Below are 24,092 nucleotides of genomic sequence, written 5' to 3'. Positions count from 1 at the left end.
AGCCATTCTCCAATGGCTCACTAGGCCTCCAGGCTCACAGGCCTTTGCCTCCCCCCAAATGCCATGCTTCCTGGACAAGCTGTCCCAGTGGTGTGACCTTCCCCCTTCAATCTAAACTGTTCCTCTGCATTTGTCTTGTCTTTTCCATAATATTTATTACAGCTATCAACATTGTCATTTTATTTAATGTCTTTCTCATTAATTCAAAAGTACTGGAACCACGTCTAACCATGTTCATATACTGGAGAACAAAATACTACAACACCCGGCATTAAGCAGGAATTTGATCAATACAGTTCTTGATTGGCTGATTACACTAACAAATACATGAGACAGATCAAAGAGGAGCTGATCTGGTAGAAGAGGGAAAGAAATGAGAATGAGTAAGCTTCAGAGACTCCCTAGGGTACTGTCCAGAATCTAGGAGTATAGGATATGTGAAAATCACCACCTTCATCCATAGCACTGTGTCACTACTAAGGGAATTTCAGGGGAAAACTCAACAAATCAGCAGAAGAAATAATGTTAGTAATGAGATCTTCTTCCCATAAAACACTCCAAATCACTCTTACAAGTATCCACTATATGTGAGGCCACCTGTGAAGATGGCAAGTTCAAAGCCAGCCTCAGCTACTGAGTGAGGCTATAACTCAGAGACACCACGTCTCTAAAATATAAAATAGGGCTGGGGATGTGGTGACTTGGTTAAGCATACAGGGTTCAATCCCCAACACCAAAACAAACAAACAAACAAACAAAACCATCAGGTTCTGAAGTCATACTGCCAAAATGCACAGCCCATGCCTACCATTCACCATCAGCATGACTGCAGACAGGTCGAGTCACTTAATCTCTCTAAGCCTTTGTCTCTTCATCCGTAAAATGGGGGATAGAAAATAAGACCTGACAAGGATGTCATGAAGATGGAAAGTGCCACCACATCTGGCAAACAGGAATTGTTTTAGGATAACTTTGAAAATAGTGATGAAGACGTCTCGCTCTGTCAAATGGCTAAGAGCCACTTCGCTGTCACCTCTAGGAATACGAGGCACTGTAGGTCTTTGGTCTACTGAATGAAAGGCAGAGCTCCTCAGCTGGCCCTTCCTCTCTCAAGTCTGACACTGACCTGATCCTTGAGGCTCATCATACTCTGCCTCCCTCGACAGCTCCTGAGAGCAACCCCTCACTTACCCAAAATACTTTCCACAACATGCTGGACAACTCAAATGCCAAAATGAGGCCCTAACTTCAATGGCTGGTTCTTACATTCTAGAAAAGTACCAATAGCTGGACGATTCATGTCTTTTCAAATTTTTGTCTACAGTGTTTCTGTTGTTATCAAATTCACACTAGTATTCTTTAGAGGGGTCTTTTTTCATATTTTAGAACTAAATAGTGACTTGAAAGGATGGTGCCTGGGTGGTGGCTTACAAGGACGCAGGAGTTGGTCTATTTATGCAATCACCACCCGGCAGCAACTAACTTGAACTAGGGAAAAAACGCCTAGTTGGGCATGGTGACACACACCTGTAATCCCAGTGACTCTGGGAGGCTAAGGAAGGAAGATAGCAAGTTGAAGGGCAGCCTGGGCCACTTAGCACAACCCTGTCTCAAAATAAAAAATAAAAAGGGCTGGGAATATGTATCAGTGGTAGAGCACCCCTGGCTTCAATCACCAGTACCACAAAAAAATATTTTTTTTTAGTTAAAAATGTGTGTGGTGGGGAGGAAAATGCCTTAATAGATAATCCACACACACACACACAAAAAAAAAATTAAATTAAAATGTGTGTGGTGGGGAAGAAAATGTCCTAATAGATAATCTCAAATCTCTTTATTTACATTGTATCTTGCTAATTTAGTCCTACTGTAGAAGTCACCCAATGCTAAATCTATACACCTAAGATGCTTACACTTCTAAAGCACTAGGCAGCAGTTTTCTCCTCTTTTACCTGGACTACTGGAACCGTGGCGGACAGACGGTGTGGCTTGCTGCCCTCGCTGCTTGGTGGGGACACTGGGCACACACTCATTCTTCAGGCTGCCTAGGACCATTTCAGCAGGAGGCATTGTGAGCAGCCCCTGGGAATAGGACCCCCTGGGGTCCTCAGTGCTGGTCGTCTTCCTTGTGCTGTGTCTGGGAGTGCCCACTGGGGAGGCAGGGGAGGCTACAGGCACTGACTCCTGGAAGGAACAAAATAAAACTGGAAGGTAGAAGTGGCTGGGGTGGGGGTGGGGGTGGGGGTAGGGCAGAGACCTTCCCTACTCAGGCTCTCTGATCTTCAAAGCTCTGTGGTGCTGGTGCTTCCCTCAACCTAACAGATTCTGTCAACTGGAGAGCATCGGGGTCATGACACTTCCTGCCACAGATAAGTATCTGCAGAGATGTTGCAGATAATTCAATACTTGCTGAAAACTACCCCAATATTGCAAGAAGATACCATCTTTTAGCTCAAGAGCAAATGTCAAGATGTGAAAAGCTTCAGGAGGTTTAACCTAGGTTAAATTCAACAAAAGTGGGGATGGGGCTGGGGCTCAGGGGTAGTGCACTTGCCTGGCATGTATGAGGCACTGGGTTCGATTCTCAGCATGGCATATAAATAAATAAAATAAAAGTCTATCGACAACTAAAAAAATATTTTAAAAAAAGAGAAAACTCATTAAAAAGAAAAATTCAAAAGTAAATCTCTTGGCAAAACGATATATTGTTGCTGGGTGGGGGAGCAGTTATTGCTATAAGAAAATGTATCTACTGGCAATGTGACTCCAGTGGAATTAGGCAATGGCAATGTGCCTCTACTTTCTAGAACTCTCCCCACATGGGTTTGCATTTCTCATCTACGTAACTATGGAAATGAAAACAAAATGGAAAACAAGAAAGGTTAGCCATCCCTCTTATGTTTCCACTCAAGGGCATAAAAACTAAGAAGTCCAATACAGAACAAAACAAATTCTGTAGTTGTATTGAAAAAAGTATACTCTTACAGACTTAGTGCTTTTAGTTAACTGCTAATAGGGAAAATTCTCTCTCACCAGAATTAGTCGATAAATGGCTTTTAAACTTCCAGGGCTCCCTCACCCCAGCCTCAGAACTGAATCCATGTGGCTCCTGCATCATCAGACTGTTCCCAGCTAGCCACTGTCACATGCAGATTGGGAGGACAGGAAGAATGGTCTTTCTTCTAGTACTACCTAAGATGTTTACTCATCTTAGCCTCTCAGCTTTGGAAAAGGAGAGGAAAACACTGCGTTCTCTCATAGTTATCTTAAGTAGAAATTACAAGTAAAAGAAACCATTTCTTACTTCCTACATTTTTTTTTTACAAAGCAGATTACTAGGTAAATGCTGTTATTTAAGTACTTTAACATTAAAACCTTCCTTCTCGCTTAGTTTATTTAAACTCTGGATGGAGCATGTTTGTTGCTCTTTCATTTGATTGCTCTATATCTTCTCTACAGTTGGTTTAAATAAATCAGTGGCTTGAGGAGATTAACCCAACGCTTTTGAAAGACTCTGACTTAGATATTATGGTTTAAACACAAGCCATGGTTGAGAAAAATGAAAGGCAAGCATATGTAAAAAAATTCAAACCCATACTCATTAAGACATGGATTTATGTAAAACAATTCCAAACACACACAAGTCATGAAACTGAGGGCAAATAACCTCTCTGTAAGGTTTGATGTCAGGAGTATTTCTTGTTCTTTAACCACTGAAATGCATATTAGACAAAGCTCACATGCAAGTACATTAAAGGGCAGTGTAAATGCACGGTGACCTTTGGTGAAGAAGGTAACTATTCACTTCACATAGACCCTGATCAATTAAATTTGAGTGTATATGTGGAGAGGTAAACTTCTCAAAACAAGTTTATCTGACTACAAATACTTAAACAAATGACACTCCACGCAGCCCTTATGGAATTCTGCAGAACCACCACTGGTATGTAACAATAGCTTTTCTAGGTTTAAGGATAAGGAAGTACTACACACAGCTTAGCAAAAGGAATTCATTTTAATGGGCCTTAAGAAGGATTTCTCTATATAGCAGGTAGTAGGTAAATAATTTATTTAAAAAAAAAAGTTATAAGCAGATCCAGGCATGGTGGTACACACCTACAATCCCTGTACCTCAGGAGGCTGAGGCAGGAGGATTGCAAATTTGAGGCCAAACTCAGCAACTTAGCAAGACCCTGTCTCAAAACAAAAAACAAAAAGGGCTGAGGGGCTGGGGTTGTGGCTCAGTGGCAGAACACTTGCCTTGCACTTTTGAGGCACTGGGTTCAATCTTCAGCACCATACTAAAATAAATAAACAAAATGAAGATATATTTTGTCCGTATATAACTAAAAAAAAGAGGTTGGGGGGGCTAAGAATATAGATCAAGGGTAGAGTACCCCTGGGTTCAATCTCCACTACTCCCAAAAAAGAAAAAAAAAAAAAAGGTAATAAGCAAGCTTTCCCAAGAAATAAAATATTTTATTTTACAAGGTTAGTTTTTTCATTTGCTTTAAGTAGATGAATGTGAATTGACTGCTGAACCCCATAAGGTTTTTCAAAATAACAAGGAGACAAACACACATTATACCTTGAAGAAAAAGCGATCCTTGTACGCACTGCCACTTAAAATCAAATCCTCAAAAACAAATACAGGGAAATATTTTCATTAAAATGCTTCAAATTATGTGCTATTATTTGGCTTAACAAAGCAGAAACCCTTCTACAGGTATGTCTTGAAATATTTTGGCAATTCTTCTTCCAAGGCTAACTTCAGAGTACCCTTGTGATCCCACACACAGATGTATCTGGTATCGGAAAATACTCCATTACCCGTTTTTTTCCTCTCTTGGAGATAATGGAATTGAATCCAGGTCCTCACACTTGCTAAGCAAGCACTGTACCACTGAGCTTCTTCCCCAATCCTAGCCTTTTTAGGAAGGTTAGCAAAACAAACAGTATTACCAAACTTGCTCATCCATTCTGACTATAATTGAGCTCTTCCTAAAAAAGTCTGGCTTCAGAATAAAAATTTATCACAAACAAATATACTCCAAAGAACTTCTTACTATGCAACCTGAACTCTCCATTACATTCCCTAGACATCTAGGGAGGGGAAAGGAATATGAAGTTATCACCTACGGCCAATGACGTAATCAATCACACCCACACAATGGGACCTCCATGAAAAACCCTAGATGATGGGGTTCAGACAGCTATCAGATTAGTGAACCTGACACCGTGGGTCCAGGGCAGTATATACACTCCAACACACAAGGGATACAAGTGCCTATGCTCAGGGACCCATAGGCCTGGTCTCTACAACTACTCATCTGGCTGCTCATCTGTAGCCTTTCTCTTTTATAATAAGCCAGTGAATGTGCTTCCCCTGAGCTCTACAAGCCATTATAGCAAATTACTAAACATGAGGAAGGAGGGCAGGAGCCCCTAATTTGTAGCTGGTTGATGAGAAGTAATGGAGAGCTGAACTTGTGCCTGGAGTCTGAAGTGGGAGGAATGAGCTCCCAAACCTGCCGGCCTATGCTAACTCAGGATAATCAGTGCCATACCTGAACTGGAGGACACCTGGTGGGTATTTGGAGCGCCAGAAAATGGTTGGTATAGGGAAAACCCCATGCCACTGTTGTCAGAAGTGTTGTAAACAGAGGAAACAGGGGGTTGCTTTTAATATCTAAAGAGCTTAGCAATGATTGATATATAACAAGCTTTCAACAAATATATGACAGGGATGGTGGCACACACCTGTAATCTCAACAACTCATGAGACTGAGGCAGGACGATTATAAGTTTGAGATCAGGCTCAGCAATTTAGCAAAATTCTGTCTCAAAAAAATTTTTAATGTACTGAGGCTATAACTCAGAGGTAAAGCGCCCCTGGGTTCAATCTGCAGTAAAAATACACACACACACACACACACACACACACACTCCAGCTGTTTATGGCTGTTTTTGTCAGTCTTACGATCTTATCATCAAATCTTAGGTACATTTTCTCAAAGGCTCTCTCTCTCCATTTTATTAACTATTAGACCAAAAACAGGCATAACTAGCTGGGAATTTCATTAAGTGCTTTTCTGGCACACTAAAATGAGTTTGTACTGAATGGGCAGAGACTGAAAAGCTTCTCTGGAAGCCTGCAAGGAATGATGAAAACACACCAAGAATGACCTCTCTATCTCCAAAAATACCACTTGGTCTCCTCAAATGCAGAAATGGGTGAAGGGCGCTAATTAGAAAGTCTCCAAAGTCTTCTCAACTGTGATTTACTAAGTGTTTCCACTGGTATTGTTTATCCTCTTTGTGTCCTCATTTCCCCAATTGTAAAATGAAAATGACAGCAATCCCCATCCTGATTACCTCCAAGAATATTTTAAGAAATAAGTAATTGGGGCTGGGGTTGTGGCTCGGAGGTAGAGCGCTCGCCTAGCATGCGTGAGACACTGGGTTCGATCCTCAGCACCACATAAAAATAAAATAAAGATATTATGTCCACCTATAACTAAAAAATAAATTTAAAAAATTTAAAAATAAAGAAATAAGTAATTGCCAGCCAGGTGCACTGGCAGAAGCCTGTAATCCCACAGACTCAGGAGGCTGAGATGGGAGGGTTGCAAATTCGAGGGCAGCCTCTGCAACTAAATGAGACCCTGTCTCAAAATAAAATAAAAAGAGCTAAGGATGCGGCTCAGTGGTAAAGTGCCCTGAATTCAACCCCAATACCAAAAGAAAAAAAAAAAAAGTAACTGCCAAAGTAATTTAAACCTACAATGCAAGACACTATATAAGATTTTTTTCATTAAGACATTTTTAAAAGGTTTCATGGGCCAAATCACATGCTCTGAAAAAAGTCACACAGTATAAAGCATTATCACAGAAGGAATGTTTTCCTATAAAGAAAGTACTACACAAAGATGGAGGCTTGGTTCCCTTGGTGTGTTTGCTAAAACAAGTTACTACATGCAGTTAGTAAGGGTTATAACTTGTACTATTTTAATTTAAAAGGTTTACTGAAATGTCAATAAAATGTCAAGAAATGTTCTATAAGACACATATCCTACAAAACCAGGAACTTGTTGAGCTGAAAAGGGAACGGATATTAACTGCTGACCTTATCTTGTAAGGAAAAGGTCCCAGGAAAACCGGCAAAGAGAAACTTGTTCTTGACTTTCAACTTCCCCAAATTTGCTACAATCAATTTATTTGATCTGGAACTTTCTGGGATGAGAAGAACAGGAGCACCAGCCTCAATATCCAGAAGAATCCGAGAACAGCGCTGGGCTTGATCTCTCACCTGAAAAAGGAAGAAAAATTACTTCAAGGCTCAATTAATTCCCTAATTTTATAATCAAATAACCTCAGTTTCTTCAAAGTGTCATGCATTTATAAAACAATTAAAGACCCCACAGAGCACATTTTGTGGCCATCATAGAGTTAAGTTGGAAGTCAGTATCAAGCCAGGCACAGTGGTGTGTGCCTATAATCTCAGCAGCTTGGAAGACAAGGCAGGAGGATCATAAGTTCAAGATCAGCCTCAGCAAATTAGTAGCAAGGCCCTGTTTCAAAAGAAAAAATAAAAAGGGCTAGGGATGTGGCTGACTGATTAAGCGCTCCTGAGTTCAATCCCTGGTACCAAAAACAAAAGTCTATAACAAGATGATAATGGAAAATCCCCAAATATCTTGAAATTAAACTACACACTTCTAAATAATATATACACCAAACAAGAAACCACAAGGGAAATCGAAAAATATTTTTACCAAAATGCAAAGAAGATATAACATTAAAGTTCACAGCACACACTTAAAAAGAAAAGTAAAACTTGCCTTTGTGGATAACCTAACCATCCGTGTAGAAAATCCTATAGAATTTAAAGGAACTAGAAGTAACAAAGGAGTTTGTCAGGATGATTGCAGAATGCAAGGTCAATAGGTCAATATACCAAAGCCAGTAATAGTTCTTATACTTTCAACAAACAAATTAATCATTGAAATTTTCATTATTATAAACAAGCATCATTTATAATAACATCAAAAATTGGGAATATCTAGGGATAAATTTAACAGAAAAGGTGTAAGACTGGTGCACCCCAAACTACAAAACACTACTGCTAAGAGAAATACCACACTCAAGGATCCAAAGACTTAGTATTAAGACGTCGATTCTCTGCAAAATGATCTGTAGATTCAATGTGATCCCAGCCAAAATTGTAGCAGACTTGAGCTGATGGGGTGACTCTAAAATTCATATAGCAATGCAAAGGACCTGGAATAGCTAGAAGAATTTGAAGCCACTTTCCCATACCATGCAATTCACAGTCGCCACATGACTCAGCAATTCCTTTCCCAGTTTTTCACTCAAGAGAAATGAAATCGTGCATCCATACAGACTTGGACATGAATGCTCCTAGCAGTATTATTTTTAATAACCCCAAATTGAAAACTACGCAAATGATCATCAGGTGGGCAAATGGATAGACAGATTGCATTGTATTCCAACAATGGAATACTGCTCAGCAATGAGAAGAGATGGACGGCTGGTGCCTGCACCCACACGGATGGGTCTCGAAAGCATTCTGCCAAGTGAAGAAAGCCACACACAAATGACTATGTCCTGCATGATTTCATTTATACAGAATTCTTTTAAAAAGGCAAAATTATTGTGAAAGATCTGGGCTGCCAGGGTGCAGGGGTTAGGGCACACGGGCATGAGGAAACTTTTTAAGGGAATAGAAATGTTATAAATCTTGGCTGTGCTTGTAGCTACAAGATTGCAAACAACTTGTTCAATTGCAAACAACTAACTGAACTGTACACTTTAGATTGGTTAAGTTTATTGTATGTAAATTATACACAATAAAATTGACAAAAGTATAAGCTCAAAAGCATTCAAAGTGTTTGCTATTTAATGACTTGGAAATAGTTCTTCATGTGTTATACTGACCAGTGGAAAAATATATATTAAAAAGTCACTAAAATGTATATTTAAAAAAAGTAGAGGGCAGGGGTTGTGTGCGGCTCAGCAGTTGAGTGCTTGCCTAGTATATGCGAGGCACTAGGTTCGACCCTCAGCACGACATAAAAACAAATAAAAAAAAAAAAGGGATTGTGTCCAACTACAACTGAAAAAATAATTAAAAAAAAAAAAAAGTAAAGCTGGGTGTGGTGTCACACACCTGTAATCCCATTGGCTTGGGAGGCTGAGGCAGGAAGATCACAGGTTCAAAGCCAGCCTCAGCAACTTAGTGAGAACCTGTTTAAAATAAGAAATAAAAAGGGCTGGGGATGTGACTCAGCAGTTAAACATCCCTGGGTTCAATCCCCAGTACCAAAAACAAATAATAATAATAAGACAGATACCAAAACTGAAATTACCATAATCTCCCTTCTCCAGAGATAAATGTTGCTGCCATTTTGGCAGGTTCGCATAGGAATCAAAGGTGTGAACTCATACACTGACTACCTGACACTGAATCCCCACTATGGCCATTTTTTATAATTTTAGTTGTAGATGGACACAATCCCTTTATTTTATTCATTTATGTGGTGCTGAGGATTGAACTCAATGTCCCATGCATGGGAAGCATGTACTCTACCTCTAAGCCACAATCCCAGCCCATTCTGGCCATTTATTTATTGGTTATTGATCTTAGTTAAGTTGTTAAGATCTCTTTGCCTCAGGTTCCTTGTCTGCAAAATGGGAATAATAAGCCTACCTGAAAGAGCTGTTGATTAAATGAGAATTAAATGAGACAACACCCTAACTCAGCAGTAGATACATAGTAGCTATTATTATACACCATATCCTTTCAGTCAATTTTTCCTAGCATACAACAATATTTTTTTAAGTTCTATATATTAACTTATAGATTTAAAAACAATAAACTGGATATTCCTTTACATTCTGGATGGCTCTTAATTTTTGAACATGACTTCATAGTTACATGTTAATGCAAAAATACAACCATGCCAAGCACACTCAAGCAGCTCGAGAGGTTGAGGCGGGAGGACTGCAAGTTCAAGGTCAGTCTCAGCAATTTAGTGAGACCCTCAGCCACTTAGTAAGACCCTGTTCTCACTATTTAAAAAATAAAAAGGACTGGGGTATTTTTATTTAAAAAATAAAAAGTGGTAAATTACCCCCAAACAATTGATACCCCCAAACCACACTGAACTATAAACTCACACAATCAGAGTTATAATGCTTCCTCACTTTAAAAGTGGCAGTAACTGCCCATACTACCTCGTCAGGTGACATTATTTTTTGTTCTTAATCTCCTCCCTCTCAAATATACTGTGAGGGCAATGACCTTGTCTTCCTTATTTCTACTACATTCCTGGCACTCCCAGACAGCATGACACATCATTCTTGAATAACTGAATAAACAAACAAGATTATTGTAAGGATCAAACAAGATAATCCACAAAAGCACTTTAAACTCCAAAGTTTTATTCATATAAATAATTATCACAGAGAGCACAGCACACTTATTTTCGCTATCTCCATCCTCCTCCTACAACTGAGTAAACAGAAGAGCAAGAAGAAAAACACCTCCCAGTCTCATCACTCAGCTTGTAGGGGTACAAAACTCAGACTTTTTGTCCCAAGTTCTCTAAACTGCAACATCACTTCTTAGCTCCATCAAAAATCTGTACTCCTTGTTGCTCAGTGAATAAAGAAGTTTAATAAATACAAGAGAGAGAAAATAGAAGACAAAAGAAATCTGTATCATACTTCTGGGATGAACTATAAAGGAAATAGCTTCTATTTGGTCAAATCAAGTACAATAGATATTCTTATCATTTCAAATATCAAAATTAAAAAGAAATATAAAGCCCCATTGAGCCATTATTTATAAACATTAGAAAATGCAGGAATAAAAATCCAACTATTAGGGGCAGGGTGTAGCTCAGTGAAGAGCAAGCCCAAGGCCTGAGTTCAATCCCAGCACCAAAAAGAAAAGAAGTTGCTATAAATCAAATACACCTGCCACCAATTCAATATTAGGAGAAAGGAATTTAAAGTTCAAACAAAATAGCCTCTTAATCTTATCAGCAAATGAAAGTAGGTCTTTAGCTCTTTCTGTGAAACTCAGTAATTCAAATAGCTAGGATTAAAGATTCTTGAGAAGATCAGCTTTTCCTGAAAGCCCACATACTTAACAATGTTCTAAATAGAAGACATTTCTTGGCCTTCTACTTGTCTTACATAATTTGAAAGATAAATGTAAAAGACTTATCTTCAAATTCTGCCTACCTCAGGAAGTTAAGCCCAATTACTCAGTGACGCACAAGTGACTCACTTCCTCACCCAAAGGATTTATCACAATAAGATTTACTACTGTTTAAACCACACATACAAAAATAATTGTTTTAAATGTACATAATTCTACCATAAAATCTAACAGACCTGTACTGAAAGTTGCAAAAATATCCATTGCTTTGATCAAATAATACCATTTGTACGAATTAATCCTATGAAAGTAATCCAAAAGAAAAAAAAAATTTTGCAAAGATAATCATGAATCATTATTCATAAGAATGAGAAAGTGGAAGCAATTTAAGTATTAAAATTAGGGAAATGGTTAAATGAACTCCCTTGATGTATTACACACTTATTACACAGATGACAAATAACATGAAGACAAGACAAAAAAGATTATTAAAAAAGGCTAACTGGACTCCAAAAGTGTATGCACAAAATCAGCACACTTTATGCACTTTGCTGTATGCTATCGTAAGGGTCAAAATAAAAAGTCTGATGATACAATATCAGTCAGAATATAAATTAAAAAGAATTCTCATACATTGCTGATGGAAAAGAAAATAACTGAAACAGCCAATTAAGAAAACAATCTGGGGCTGGGGTTGTGGCTCAGTGGTGGAGCGCTTATTGCCTCACATGTGTGAGTCACTGGGTTCGATTCTCAGCATCTCATATAAATAAATGAATAAAATAAAGGTCTATTAACAACTAAAAAAAATATATTAAAAAGAAAAAAGAAAAGAATCTGGCATTATCTTGTTTAAAAAAAAAAAAAAAACACATACCACCCCTGTTGCCAGCTCACAGCAGCACACACCATGTACAACCCAAATGTTCAAAAGGAAAACCAATGGTTCCTTTGTTTTACACACTGTGAAAGGCAGGAGAATGAAATGCAATCATCTGTCATGTACGAATCTCATTCATATACCAAATGAAAAAAAAAAATAGAGTCACGGAACTTAAAGTAATGTTTAATACCATTTTTATAGCACGCAAAACAAAAGATATTGTTTAGGAGCTTTTTCAATAGACTCAGAGTGATTACGGGAGTTGAGATGGAGAAGGAACCGACATGTGTAGCAGTCTTACCAGAGTTTGAATTTGTAGTTTGTCGGTTCATAGAAATTTATTTTATCATCATACTCTGTAACTCATATCCACGCTGTTATATGTTTCAAATAACTAAATTTTTTGAAAGTTTTGAAAGGGAGAAAAAGATTATATATTTCATGATTTTTAAAAATATTTAATTTTTACTTGGATTTGGACACAATACCTTAATTTTATTTATTTATTTTTATGTGGTGCTGAAGATCAAACCCAGAGTCTCACCCGTGCTAGGTGAGGACTCTACTGCTGAGCCACAACCCCAGCCCCATGTTTCACAATTTTTAACCATAGGAAGAAAAGAAAAATTGATTAAAATATAGCCATGGCACCTGGTGAGGTGGCACACACCGGTAATCCAGTGACTAGGGAGGATGAGGCACAGGGATCTCAAGTTCAAGACCAGCCTGGTCATCTTGGCAAGACTGTCTCAAAAAATAAAAAGGGCTGGAGATGTAGCTCAGTGGGAGAATATCCCTGGATTTATTCCCCAACATTGCAAAAATTAAACATTACTGTTTTTTTGTGGCTCCCAAACTATACAGGACACCACAGGAGGCTGAAGTACACTCATGGGGCAGTGCATTTTATGTTTTGAGGGAAAATTTGATCAGATGCTACAGAAACCACTAGGTTGAGGTAAATCACATTCAATATTAGGTCATTCTACATTCCTTTCAAAGAGTTCTCATCTTTACAAAACTGGGTCTTTAGCAGCTGCTCTGACAAAAAAAAAAAAAAGTACCCTGAGAAAATAAATGCAGAACAAGAAATAAGGGTTGTGGCATTCAGCTTGAGAAGCTGTGTAATAAACACCTAAGAGGCAAACACATTCTACCAGTGTGTAACTGTGGTTGTTCGAGAATGAGATAAAAATACTATTCTTTCAGTCTGGGTTGCAGCTACGATGTGCAAGATCCTATGTTATCAACCCCCAGTACCAAAAAATAAATAAATAAATATTTATGTATATGTGTGTGTGTGCACACACACACACACAAATATATATATACACACACACGTGTGTATATATTTAATTATTTCAATTTATATATGATTATTTTCTCAAATAGCAACTAAGTTAGGACATATGTATTTAAGTTGCTTAGACTTAATGACTTTGTAAATGGAAATACTATTAGATATTTGTTTTGGCCTAGGATAAACCATGAAAAACAACCAAGTCTCCAGGCATAGTGGCTCACGCCTATAATCCCAGTGGCTTGGGAGGCTGAGGCAGGAGGATCCAGGTTCAAAGCCAGCCTCAGCAATAGTGAGGTCCTAGCAATTCAGTGAGACCCTGTCTCTAAATAAACATACAAAATAGGGCTGAGGATGTGGCTCAGTAGTTGAGTGCCCCTGAGTTCAATGCCTGATACTAAAAAAAAAGAAAAAAATGACCAAGTCATTAAAGGTACCAAACTGAAAAAAAGAAAAACCTACCACTTTCCAAGAGAAGTATCCCCACTAAAGTCCTAAAAGTCCAGAAGTCTTAAGTATTATTTATAAATTTCCTTTATTGTTTTTACAGCAAAGTGAAGCTAAACTTTAAAAGCAATTAAAGTATGATATAATGAAGAAGGACTAAGTCTCTCAGGTTACAGCAAGATTTCTGCAGGTAACATGCTACATAGTATGTATACATATACATTACACTTTCTTTTTTTTTTTTTTGCGAAATTTTCCAGATTTATCTATGGCTTAAAAGTTCTATTGATGAGTCAAACTGAAATGCAGCCACCTACCGTCTGGCCCTCCACCGCAGCGCGCTGGCGCCCTAAGACATCCTGCAGCTGCGTGAAGTGCTGAATGAAGGCCAGCACCTCGGCCTGGAAGCGCTGTGTGTGCACATACTGCACAGAGGCCATCTGCAGGCTCACACGAACATCATGCTCTCTCCGCAGCAGAGGGTCAGGCTGCCCGTATCTAGGAACAAGGACCAAACAGTGACTCAGCTAGCATCTCTGTAAAACTGGGCTGACCTAAGGGCTTTCCTAGAAAACAGCTTTAATTATTAAAATGGAAAATTGCAAAAATGAGTCCCTTTCTAAGCTTCTGCAATATGCGGAGGACATTTAAATTAAAGTCTGGGGTGACACCTGGGGCTATAAGTAGTGGGCAGCTGCAGGTGCTGAACTCAGTCTTGACTCTAGAACTCAACCCAACGCCACAGCCCTGACCTTTCACCCATGCCTCCAAAGAAATAGGAGCATTCCAGCTGTCACCACTGCTTGCAAAGACTGCGACAATGCAGACCCCAAAGATAAGAAAAAGGCCAGGAAATAACAGGTAAAAAAGGCAGGCACTGGAGCCAGTGTTTCTGGGAAAAACACCCCCTGGAAGCAGAAAGAAGTCTTCTTTTACGTGAGTGAAATGCAGCCACACTGTGGGTGGGGATATCCCAACTCAAAGTCACACCAAAAAAAATTTACAACTGTTTTGCATTTAGTGGAGCATGAAGCCTAAAAAGAAATTATCATTCAGAACACAGTCAATGGGGTAAGGAATTCACATTTGCTAAGGACCTATTTTGTGCCAAACAGAGAATTAAGAATTGTACATTGGGCTATCTCGTTTATTAAAGAATTATGTCAGTGTGGTATATAATATAAATAATTTATTCTAAAATCTAAAATTCTAAAAGCTAAACTGGAGTGGGGGGTTGTATGTGGTTCTGCAGATTGAACCTAGAAGAGCTTTAATACTGAGCCACATCCCAGCCCTTTCTATTTATAATTTTGAGACAGGGTCTTGCTAAGTTACTTAGGGCCTCGCTAAGTAGTTGAGGCTGGTCTTGAACTTGTGATCATCCTGCCTCAGTCTCTCCTGTCTCCAAGATTACAAGCAAGCACCACCACACCTAACTGGCAAAACCTAAATTCTAAAAAATATAAATTCTCAGTACAGTGTTACAATGCTTTACTGAATGAATAATAACCCTGAGAATGAAAGAAGAGCTCCTCAGACTTTTTTATTTTTTCCCCAGTTCTGGTCATCAAACCCAGGGCCTGGAGAGTATCACAGACATCTTTTAGAATTGTAACTCTCAAACTGGTTGAACACAACCATGTTAAAAAGGAAAAACAAAAGACTGATCATCACTCTACACCAATAAAATTAGAATATTTAGGGGAATAATTGAACATTAATTTTCTAACAACTCTTTAAAAGGCTGAAAATTGCCATTTGAAAATCTGTCTTCTGAGAAACCCATCCTTTATAGACATAGTTGACTTCTAAAGATGACCTCTAAAGTCTAAAATAGAATTAAATATAAACTATGTCTATAAACAAAAAATACACGCTATGTGTCAGTATTCATCATCAACAACACTCTCAGACTGAAGTCATTCCAGAACTCTTAGAGCTACATGGAAGCTTACAGATGAGCTAACTCAGTGCCCTGGTTATTTATATAGAAAAACTGACGCATGAGACAAAGTGACCAGCTGCGGGCACACAAGTGGCAGCAACCCAGCACCAGAATCATCCCAACCACACCACTGAGCTCATGAGGAGCCACTACAACACTGGCTTCAACGAAAATGGATATAAATCAGGACTCCTCATAGCCCGATCTGCCCAGTTTTACCAAAGAAGGTAAAATTTTCTTAATCTTTTCTTCATTGTTTAGCCAACAAGAATTTTAAACAGCAAGTGATCACAACAAACCCTGGAGAGAGAAAGGACGGGGTGTTTACTTGAAAGCCTGGAAGATGAGGGCTTCCTCCCCACTCGTGGTGAACCGCTCCCTGTAGAGCTCGCCGTGGGAGGTGAGGTCGCTCAGAGACAGACTCCCGATGCTTCCCTGTAAGGCCAGGTCTCCCTCTAGGGATGTTAAAATGAGAAAATGTTGTCACATGCCATCTTGCTGCACATCTCCAATATGTTTGGGACAAAAACTAATGGACACATTTTAATCAAACTAAGCACAGAAGCCAATTTTCAATATCCCAAAACACCCTCCAATCTTTCAGAGTCACCATGCCAAAGGCCAAAGGGAACTGAAAGGATACAGCAACACCACACAGCGACGTGGGGAAAGAAAGCAAATGCATATACAATTCAAAAGACAAAACATTTACAAATGCCACCAGAAACACATTCTGAGATTAGACCACTTGTTAAAATTACTGACACATCAAAAGGTCTATAAATCATACTGTGAATGAAAGAAAAAAGGAAGAAGTGTCAGATATGTATTGGCTATTCAAGCAACATTCAGCAGGTTTTAGGGAGATTTAATAAAAGAACAAAATTAATGAGGTCACAGACACTGGTGACCCAGATGTGAAGCTAATCAGATGTGACAGGAGTGAAAAAGCCCCTGGAGGGTGGGATTCACACAAGTGGCTGGAATGTGACCCTGAAACGATCCTTCTTAACACTGTGCAAGAATGTTCTGAGCTGTTGCTGCCATAAAACAAAACTCACCATCACAATCACGATATCATTACCACCCACTCCAGCAAACAAGGTGGACACACCCAGCATGCCAGTCAGTTTCCGATGAAACCAAAGGCACATATTTTTATTATATTTATTTTTATAAATACATTTATATATTTTATTTTTATGTATTTTTTTATTCAGAACTCTTCTAGGAAGGTTTTCTAAAATAATCTACACCATGCTGGAAACCTCAGTTTCAGTTCTTTCCTTCCCCAAATGACATTCTTACTTTTAGCAATGTCAACACTTGAGCTTTGTGGTCTTCAGTACTGAATTACATGTTCTTTATAGAAGAAATAGTATTTTAATTCACAGTTTATAAATCCTCACCATTTAGAACGTGATATCGTTCATCATTTGTGTTCAAGGAAGACTCTCACCCCACAAAAATCCCATTACAAAGAATGCTGGCTTTACTACAATATCCTCCTGCATACAGAAGTTCCTGAATGCTAACAAGTAAACGAGTCAAACTCTGCACACTGTGATTTGAGAAGGCCACTAAGAAGGACTGGGTAGGACTTTCAGAAAAGTGAGGAGGAGAATGGCAATTACGTCAATCACTAAGCCAGGACAAGAAGAGGTTTGCAATTAAACCACACAATGAACTGTTATAAAGTTGCCATGAGTCCAAAAATATTGTATGTATGCCATTTTCATAATTGACTTATTATTCCTCTTTACTTTCTAAGAAGTAAAGTGATTTTAAAATAAACCAACAAAATTTAAAAAAAAAAACAAGCACAAAAAAGAGGCCCTCTCAGTAGCTCTACTTATTTAAGACTATAAACAAATGAACATATCTCCTGGTTTCCCAGAGACAGCCCTTTTATATGTTTGTTTTCCAAGTCCAATTATTAATAATACCCCCATTTTACCCTCAAAAATTTCCCAACCTAAACAAGAAAATTACACCAGTCACTCTAGAAATTATTAAAAACACAGGTAGATGCCAAGGCCCATTCCCAACCTACAGAATCAGATTCTTGGGATGGAGATATTGGGAAAGGGAGAGAGAGGAGGTTATGCCAAACTCCTGCATTTTGTTTTTGTTTTTTTGTGGGGGTGCTGGGGATTGAACTCAGGGGCACTCAAACACTGAGCCACATTTCCAGCCGTATTTTGTATTTTATTTAGAGACAGGGTCTCACTGAGTTGCTTAGCACCTCGTTTTTGCTGAGGCTGGCTCTAAACTCGCAATCCTCCTGCCTTAGACTCCAAAGCCACTGGGATTACAGGCGTGTGCCCCCATGCCCAGCAGACACCTGCATTTTTAACAAGCTATCTAGATGACTCTGATACAAAAGCTACCAAAAGGTATGGCCAGACTAAGTCTCACAATCAAACTGCTGATCCACACCTCACTTAGCATATGCACACAATCTGATTTGTGTTGGGATATTCAAACACTTACCAGACGTTGCAAGTTTGATTTTCCCCACTTACCAATCATTTCCAGATGTGCTACTAATTTGGACACATTGGCTTTAGCGAGCTCACTGGTGGTTTTATTCAGCACAAGAGAGAGTGAATGAACCTAGAAACATACAAGATAAAGCAAGGCAAATGTTACTGGCAGAAAAGGGGGTCTTTCAGGGAAATGGCAGAATAGAATCAAGGAAGATTCAGAAAGGCTTGGGAAATATGAAGGTAAAGCTTTTCAAGGTGCCAATTTCCCTTCCGCTTTGTTAACCCCGTCCCATGATGGTCTGATGATAAAGCCAACCAGAAAGGAACTCAACCAATGGTCGGAACTCCAGGTTCTGGTGTCATTTCTGAGCTTGCCTCATCTATTCTGCTAGTGAAATGTTGCACATTATAAAACTACTTTTCCCATTTTGATATTCATTATTAATATTATGCAATTCGATAATAACTCAAACAGATCCATGAAGTGGTCTCATCTAAGATATTTGTCAGGGCAAAATGAAAATGATTTAGAATCCTGCCTAATGCCTTTGAATGTATTTTTATGGAAGACTGACCAATCAGGACTCACCTAGGAACCACAAAGACTCTGCTTTCCTAGGGACAACAACAAACTGAAGAAACGCAAAATCCTCTGTCTTTAGAAAAGCATTATTTGTAACAAGTTCTGTAATATAATACTGTAATTATAACTACTAAAAGGACTTATGTGGCTAGGATTTATTGAGTCAGGTTCTCAACCACCTCTGTGCTCAGAGGCATTGAGTGGAGAGAAGGAATGAGAGGAGGATAAAGAGCCCATCATTCAACTATCACTCCCTCCCACTCAGCTTCCAGATGGCAGAGACCATGCTTGGTCAGCCCTGTAAGTGCAATACCTACCACAAAGTAGGTGCTCAGTGAACATCTGGTGAAAGAATGAGTGGGAGGAAAAAAAAAGATAAGAAAAGAAGGAAAATAGGAGTAGGGGAAGAAGGAAAAATAGTTACAGGTGGAGGCAGAGAAAAATGGAGCAGATTATCACAGTTGGGCAATGCCTGTCCGTGGGTATGCTCCAGTTATGCACAGTATGATTTTTGACAGAGACTACAGAAGGATCCCAAGGCATCGAGATGAGACCATCATAGAGGGGTAAAATAAGAAAATCCCTAATTATTTAATCATCAAAGGAACACATAAATGCTCTAAAAATGCTCTGTATGGAGGAGCCTGGCCATCGCCACCTGAACCCACTGATGGCATAAATCTTTTGTGTCTAAAAGAGACTCCCTGTGGCTGTGGGCCTCCTGCCTGATATAACAGCAGACACCAGGCACTACCTCAAGGGGTTCTCCCCAGGGAGCCGAAACTGACTCTCCAGCACTAACTTTCATTTCTAAATATGGGGGATAAACAAAGTCAACCAGCAAAACCAGCAAACAGACAAACCTAGGATGCTGGACAGCCATGAGGCACTAGCCCAGATTCTCTAGCAAGTCAAGGTAGGGGCATAAGAAGGCAGTGGGGGGCTGGTTTACCTTAAGTAAAAGAGATCTGTGTTCGGGAATGGGGGGTTGTTTGTTTGTTGTTTTATGGTTTTGTTTTCATTTTTGAGACAGGTCTTGCTAAGTTGTCCAGGTTGGCTTCAAACACCCTCCTCCCATCTCAGCTTCCTGAGCTGGGACTACCGGCTCACTCCATCATACTTGGCTTACATAAAAAAAATTTAAGAAACAATGACAGAAAATGTAACATGTGAACCTTCTTGGATCCTGATTCAAAAAATTTCTATGTCATTTTATTGAACTATCCTCATTTGCAGCTGAGAAAACTTTGGCTCAGAAAGGCACAGCTTTCCACGGAATTACAGACCAAAAGAAAAGCATGATACTTCCTAAACCATTCACTCCTCTCCAGTTCACCAACACAAGGGCATTTTTGAAACAATCAGGGAACTCTGAGCATGGACTGGGAGGAATTACATAATACAAGGTATTTTTGGTAATTTAGTTCAATATGACAATGAATACTGAAGTATGTTGAGGTCAAATGGCATACTATTTGGAATTTGCTTTAAAATCCTTCAGTGAAGAAGAAGAAAAAGAACAAAGTAAATGTGATTCATTGAAGTACTGGGCATATGGTGATTCATTATACTATTTTCTCTGAGATATACTTGCCATTTTTCACAATACAAATGGTTTTCAAAAATTCTTATTTTCAAAAAGTACACTGTTAAGGGACATTTATCTAGTCCTGTTTTCTTGCAGGAACAGCCATATCAATCTCTGCAGAGCCTCCTGGGAGGAGTCCCCCACCCGGCCCCAGCCCCACACCATTCACCACTGACACCACAGGCACCACAAGAAGGAAGGGACAGGGCAAACATGAAGTTCCAACAGAAGAAAAGGCTCCACCCTTTCCATTCGTCTTGACAAATAAGCCAAGGCCCGGGACCTCAGCACTGACCATGCCGGGCAAAAGCTTCCCATCCCTGTGCGCTCCACACACACAGCAGACAGGCTAAAATTCAAATGTGGTCTATTTTAAAGTTTCAGAAAAATATCTGAGTACCAGCAGGTGCAGTGGCGCAAGCCTGTAATCCCAGCGGCTCAGGAGGCTGAGGCAGGAGGATCTCAAGTTCAAAGCTAGCTTCAGCAAGTCCCTCAGCAACTCAGTGAGACCCTGTCTCTAAATAAAACAGAAAAAAGGACTAGGGATGTGGCTCAGTGGTTAAGTGCCTGCGGGGTCAATCCCTGGTACCAAAAAAAAAAAAAAATCTGAGTACTAAGGACAAGTCACAAGCATGACAATTCCCATGACAGTAAAGACTAGCAGCAACCATAGCAGCAACCACTCACTGAATGCCTGCTGTATGCCACGTGCCACCGAAGACCTTACCTGTGTTTTCACTGAGTGCTCAGAGACCCTGTGACATAGGCACCACCCAACAGCCCCATTTATTGACAGAAAAACAGAGAGAAAAGGGGCTAAGTGACTTGCCCACAGCTACACAGCTGGGGGGTCACAGTGAAGTGCCAGGATTAAAGCCAAGCAGTTGACTTCCCTCACCTCATTCCTGAATAGCGGCTCTACTGTGGCCCCCGATGGAAGCAAACACCATCCTGAGAGAAGGGGGCGGGAGGTAAGGGTAAAAGCTGCACTGGAAAGTTGCTGCCTGGACTAGACGCTGTGCTAAGGCCCTTGCGTACACCATGTCACTCCACTCTCGCAGATGACGGAAAAAGAGGAAACCCAGGACACAGAGCAAAGTGGTTCCCTCAATGAAAGCCCACAGGCAAGACAAGCTGTTTGAACTGCAGGTTCTCCCCGCCTCCACCTGGGACTTACACCAAAACCTTTCCTGAAACACTAACATCTACCCTTTTGTACCAGACACCCAAAAGACCACATGGCTCTGCTGCCAACAAGAGCTATCTTCCAGAATAAAGGCAAATGCTCACATTTAAATAAACCCAAATTCATTTTGGAACTTCAAGGCATCGAAGGGAACTGATACCTTGAGATCCAGCTTGGTGTTCACGGGATCCTGAAGCTCGGGTGCTGTGAAGGCACTGGACTCTACCTTGACGTTCTGCAGAACATCCTCAGGCGGCAACTTCATTGCATGGTTGTCTGCAGTGGAGCCAATTCCAAAAAAATCTAAGATCACGACCCAGGTTTGCAATGTGATCAGAACATCCAAGCAATTAAAATCAACGTCAATGCTCCGGTTAACTCGATTGTAAATGGAAGAAAATTCTGGATGTTTCTTATCCACCAAGAATATATTGATGTGGACCAAGGAATCATCAAATTTACTCTTTCCTGTAACTACCTTGGGCTCATCTATGGTCGGAGAAGGAGGTGGGGTCAAGGGATAGTCCTTGTCTTGAACTTCCTTTTGTTTCTTCCTGGAGACGGAGGTGGGTCTCTGATACAACTGAAAGACGTTAGGAGCTTCCTCCATGTGGGAAGGGAGAGAGCGTGGCATATCAGGGTACTCCACATTGGATACTGAAGGGCAAGACTGGGAAAGGTACTCTTTCTGTGCTAAGCTAGATGGCTTGGGAGCACCTCGGGACACCATCAGGTTCTTGTACTTGGAATCTGGATTTTTCTCCAGTAAGTCCTCCATTAGCAGGGAACGCAGAGCAATCTGAATGGACAAGGTCTGAGGATGGTCTTTACTGAATTCCACCTCAAAGTCCTGAAACCTTAAGCTCACAAGACCTTGGGCCCCCAAAGTGAGATCTCCACTTAGCTGAACTTGAAGCTCTGATATACAAAAGTTGGCTTGAATCTGAGTGAAAGCTTTGGCTTCTCTCACAGACAAGGACTTCTGAGAGGTGCTGGAAAGACTGGAGTGGCTGAACAGCCCGTTCTCCTTCCTCTCCAGGGAAGGCTCTCCGCAGGTACTGAGGGCAGGCACAGGAGAGTTGGGGCAAGAGGAGGAGGCAACACTGTTTGGAAACTTATTCAGATCTTCACTGTACACAAGGTTGTCCAGCGTCTGTAAAACCTGCTCATATACGTGCTTGGCTAACACCACCTGCATTCAAAGGGAAAAATCAGTTACTCCCCTACTATTATTAACTGCACTCAGCTACCTATCCATGTCCACAATTTGGGGCTTCCCTTGAGGTTTTAGGTTAGTTGATAAGACTCTCACCATCATTTTTTTTTTTTTTTTTGCTATCCTTAACTCTTTCTGCCCCACTTTTGTTCACAAGGCCCTTTCCAGCATCACACAGAAAAATCTGCATATTCAATAAGTGCTGACTGCATGCCCAAATCAGTAAAGTCGGATTAAAATTTAGATGATACCAAGGAACTCTCATTAATTTTGTAAGGTATGATAATACCACTACAGTTACATAAAGCACACCTAGTTTGTAGACACATTCCAAAAATACAGGAATAAAAATGGTATGAAATCAGGTCTTTGTTCATGTACATGTATGTTGAGCACGTCAAAGTTGCTGGTATTCAAATCCTTGCTCAAGATGGGCACAGTGGTGCACACCTGTAATCCCAGCAACTTGGGAGGCTGAGGCGGAAGGATCACAAGTTCAAGGACAGTCTCAGAAACTTAGGAAGACTCTATCTCAAAAAAGGGCTGTGGATATAGCTCAATGGTAAAGCACCACTGGGTTCTATCCCCAGTACCAGAAAAAAAAAGAAAAAGGAAAAGAAGAGTTAGTGATATAGCTCAGCAGTTTCAGACAGGGCAAGACTAATTCTCCCTTGAAAGATCTGTCAACGGGCACAGATAATCACATCATTTTATAAGCTGGGCCAAGTATGTCAAAAGTGTGACAAGAATTATATCTTCCTGGGAAGAGACTCTGATTTTTTTAAGCAAAAATTTCCCTGCTCCCGAATGGCAATGAATGAAGATTCTGCCTTCTTCCTCTGCACAACCTCCCTCTGAGCCACACAAAGAAGGCTAACAAGAATGCTGTCCAGTGATTAAACATGATAAAATTATTCCATGTTTATTGGAACAATAGCATTAATGATATTTCCTTGAAATCATATTTTCCATCTACATTTAATAAACATAAATATATAGCATTATAATCCAAGTATAATAGATTTATACTGCATAAATATAAAATAAATAGAGGCTGAGTATTTAAAATCCCAAATATCCCTGAAATCTGAAACTTTCTAAAAGCCGATAAAATGCTCAAAATGTTTCAGACTTTACAGCATTTCAGATTTCAGAGATTATGAATAGGGATGCTCAATCAATAAAAGTCTTCACAAAGGGGCCGGGGTTATGCGAGCGCTTGCCTAGAACATATGAGGTACTGGGTTCAATCCTTAACACCAAATAC

At 39.8% G+C, this 24,092-nt stretch overlaps 1 protein-coding gene across 6 annotated transcripts in view; it reads right to left on the bottom strand.

Moving 5' to 3' along the window:
* Vps13d (vacuolar protein sorting 13 homolog D) overlaps positions 1-24,092 on the bottom strand; it is a 242,140-nt gene that overhangs the window by 171,977 nt on the left and 46,071 nt on the right. For all 6 annotated transcript variants that reach the window (XM_027947656.2, XM_027947657.2, XM_071617354.1 and 3 more), the window contains 6 exons: positions 21,770-22,801; positions 18,289-18,379; positions 16,092-16,218; positions 14,136-14,316; positions 7,127-7,309; positions 1,953-2,184 (listed from right to left, as the gene is read on the bottom strand). In XM_027947656.2, coding sequence (XP_027803457.2) covers positions 1,953-2,184; positions 7,127-7,309; positions 14,136-14,316; positions 16,092-16,218; positions 18,289-18,379; positions 21,770-22,801 — 1,846 coding nt within the window. The remainder of the gene's footprint in view (positions 1-1,952; positions 2,185-7,126; positions 7,310-14,135; positions 14,317-16,091; positions 16,219-18,288; positions 18,380-21,769; positions 22,802-24,092) is intronic.

This window comes from Marmota flaviventris, chromosome 10 (assembly GCF_047511675.1).
Source record: "Marmota flaviventris isolate mMarFla1 chromosome 10, mMarFla1.hap1, whole genome shotgun sequence".
In the NCBI taxonomy this organism is placed as follows: Eukaryota; Metazoa; Chordata; class Mammalia; order Rodentia; family Sciuridae; genus Marmota; species Marmota flaviventris.
This window is presented reverse-complemented; position numbering and strand designations above follow the sequence as displayed.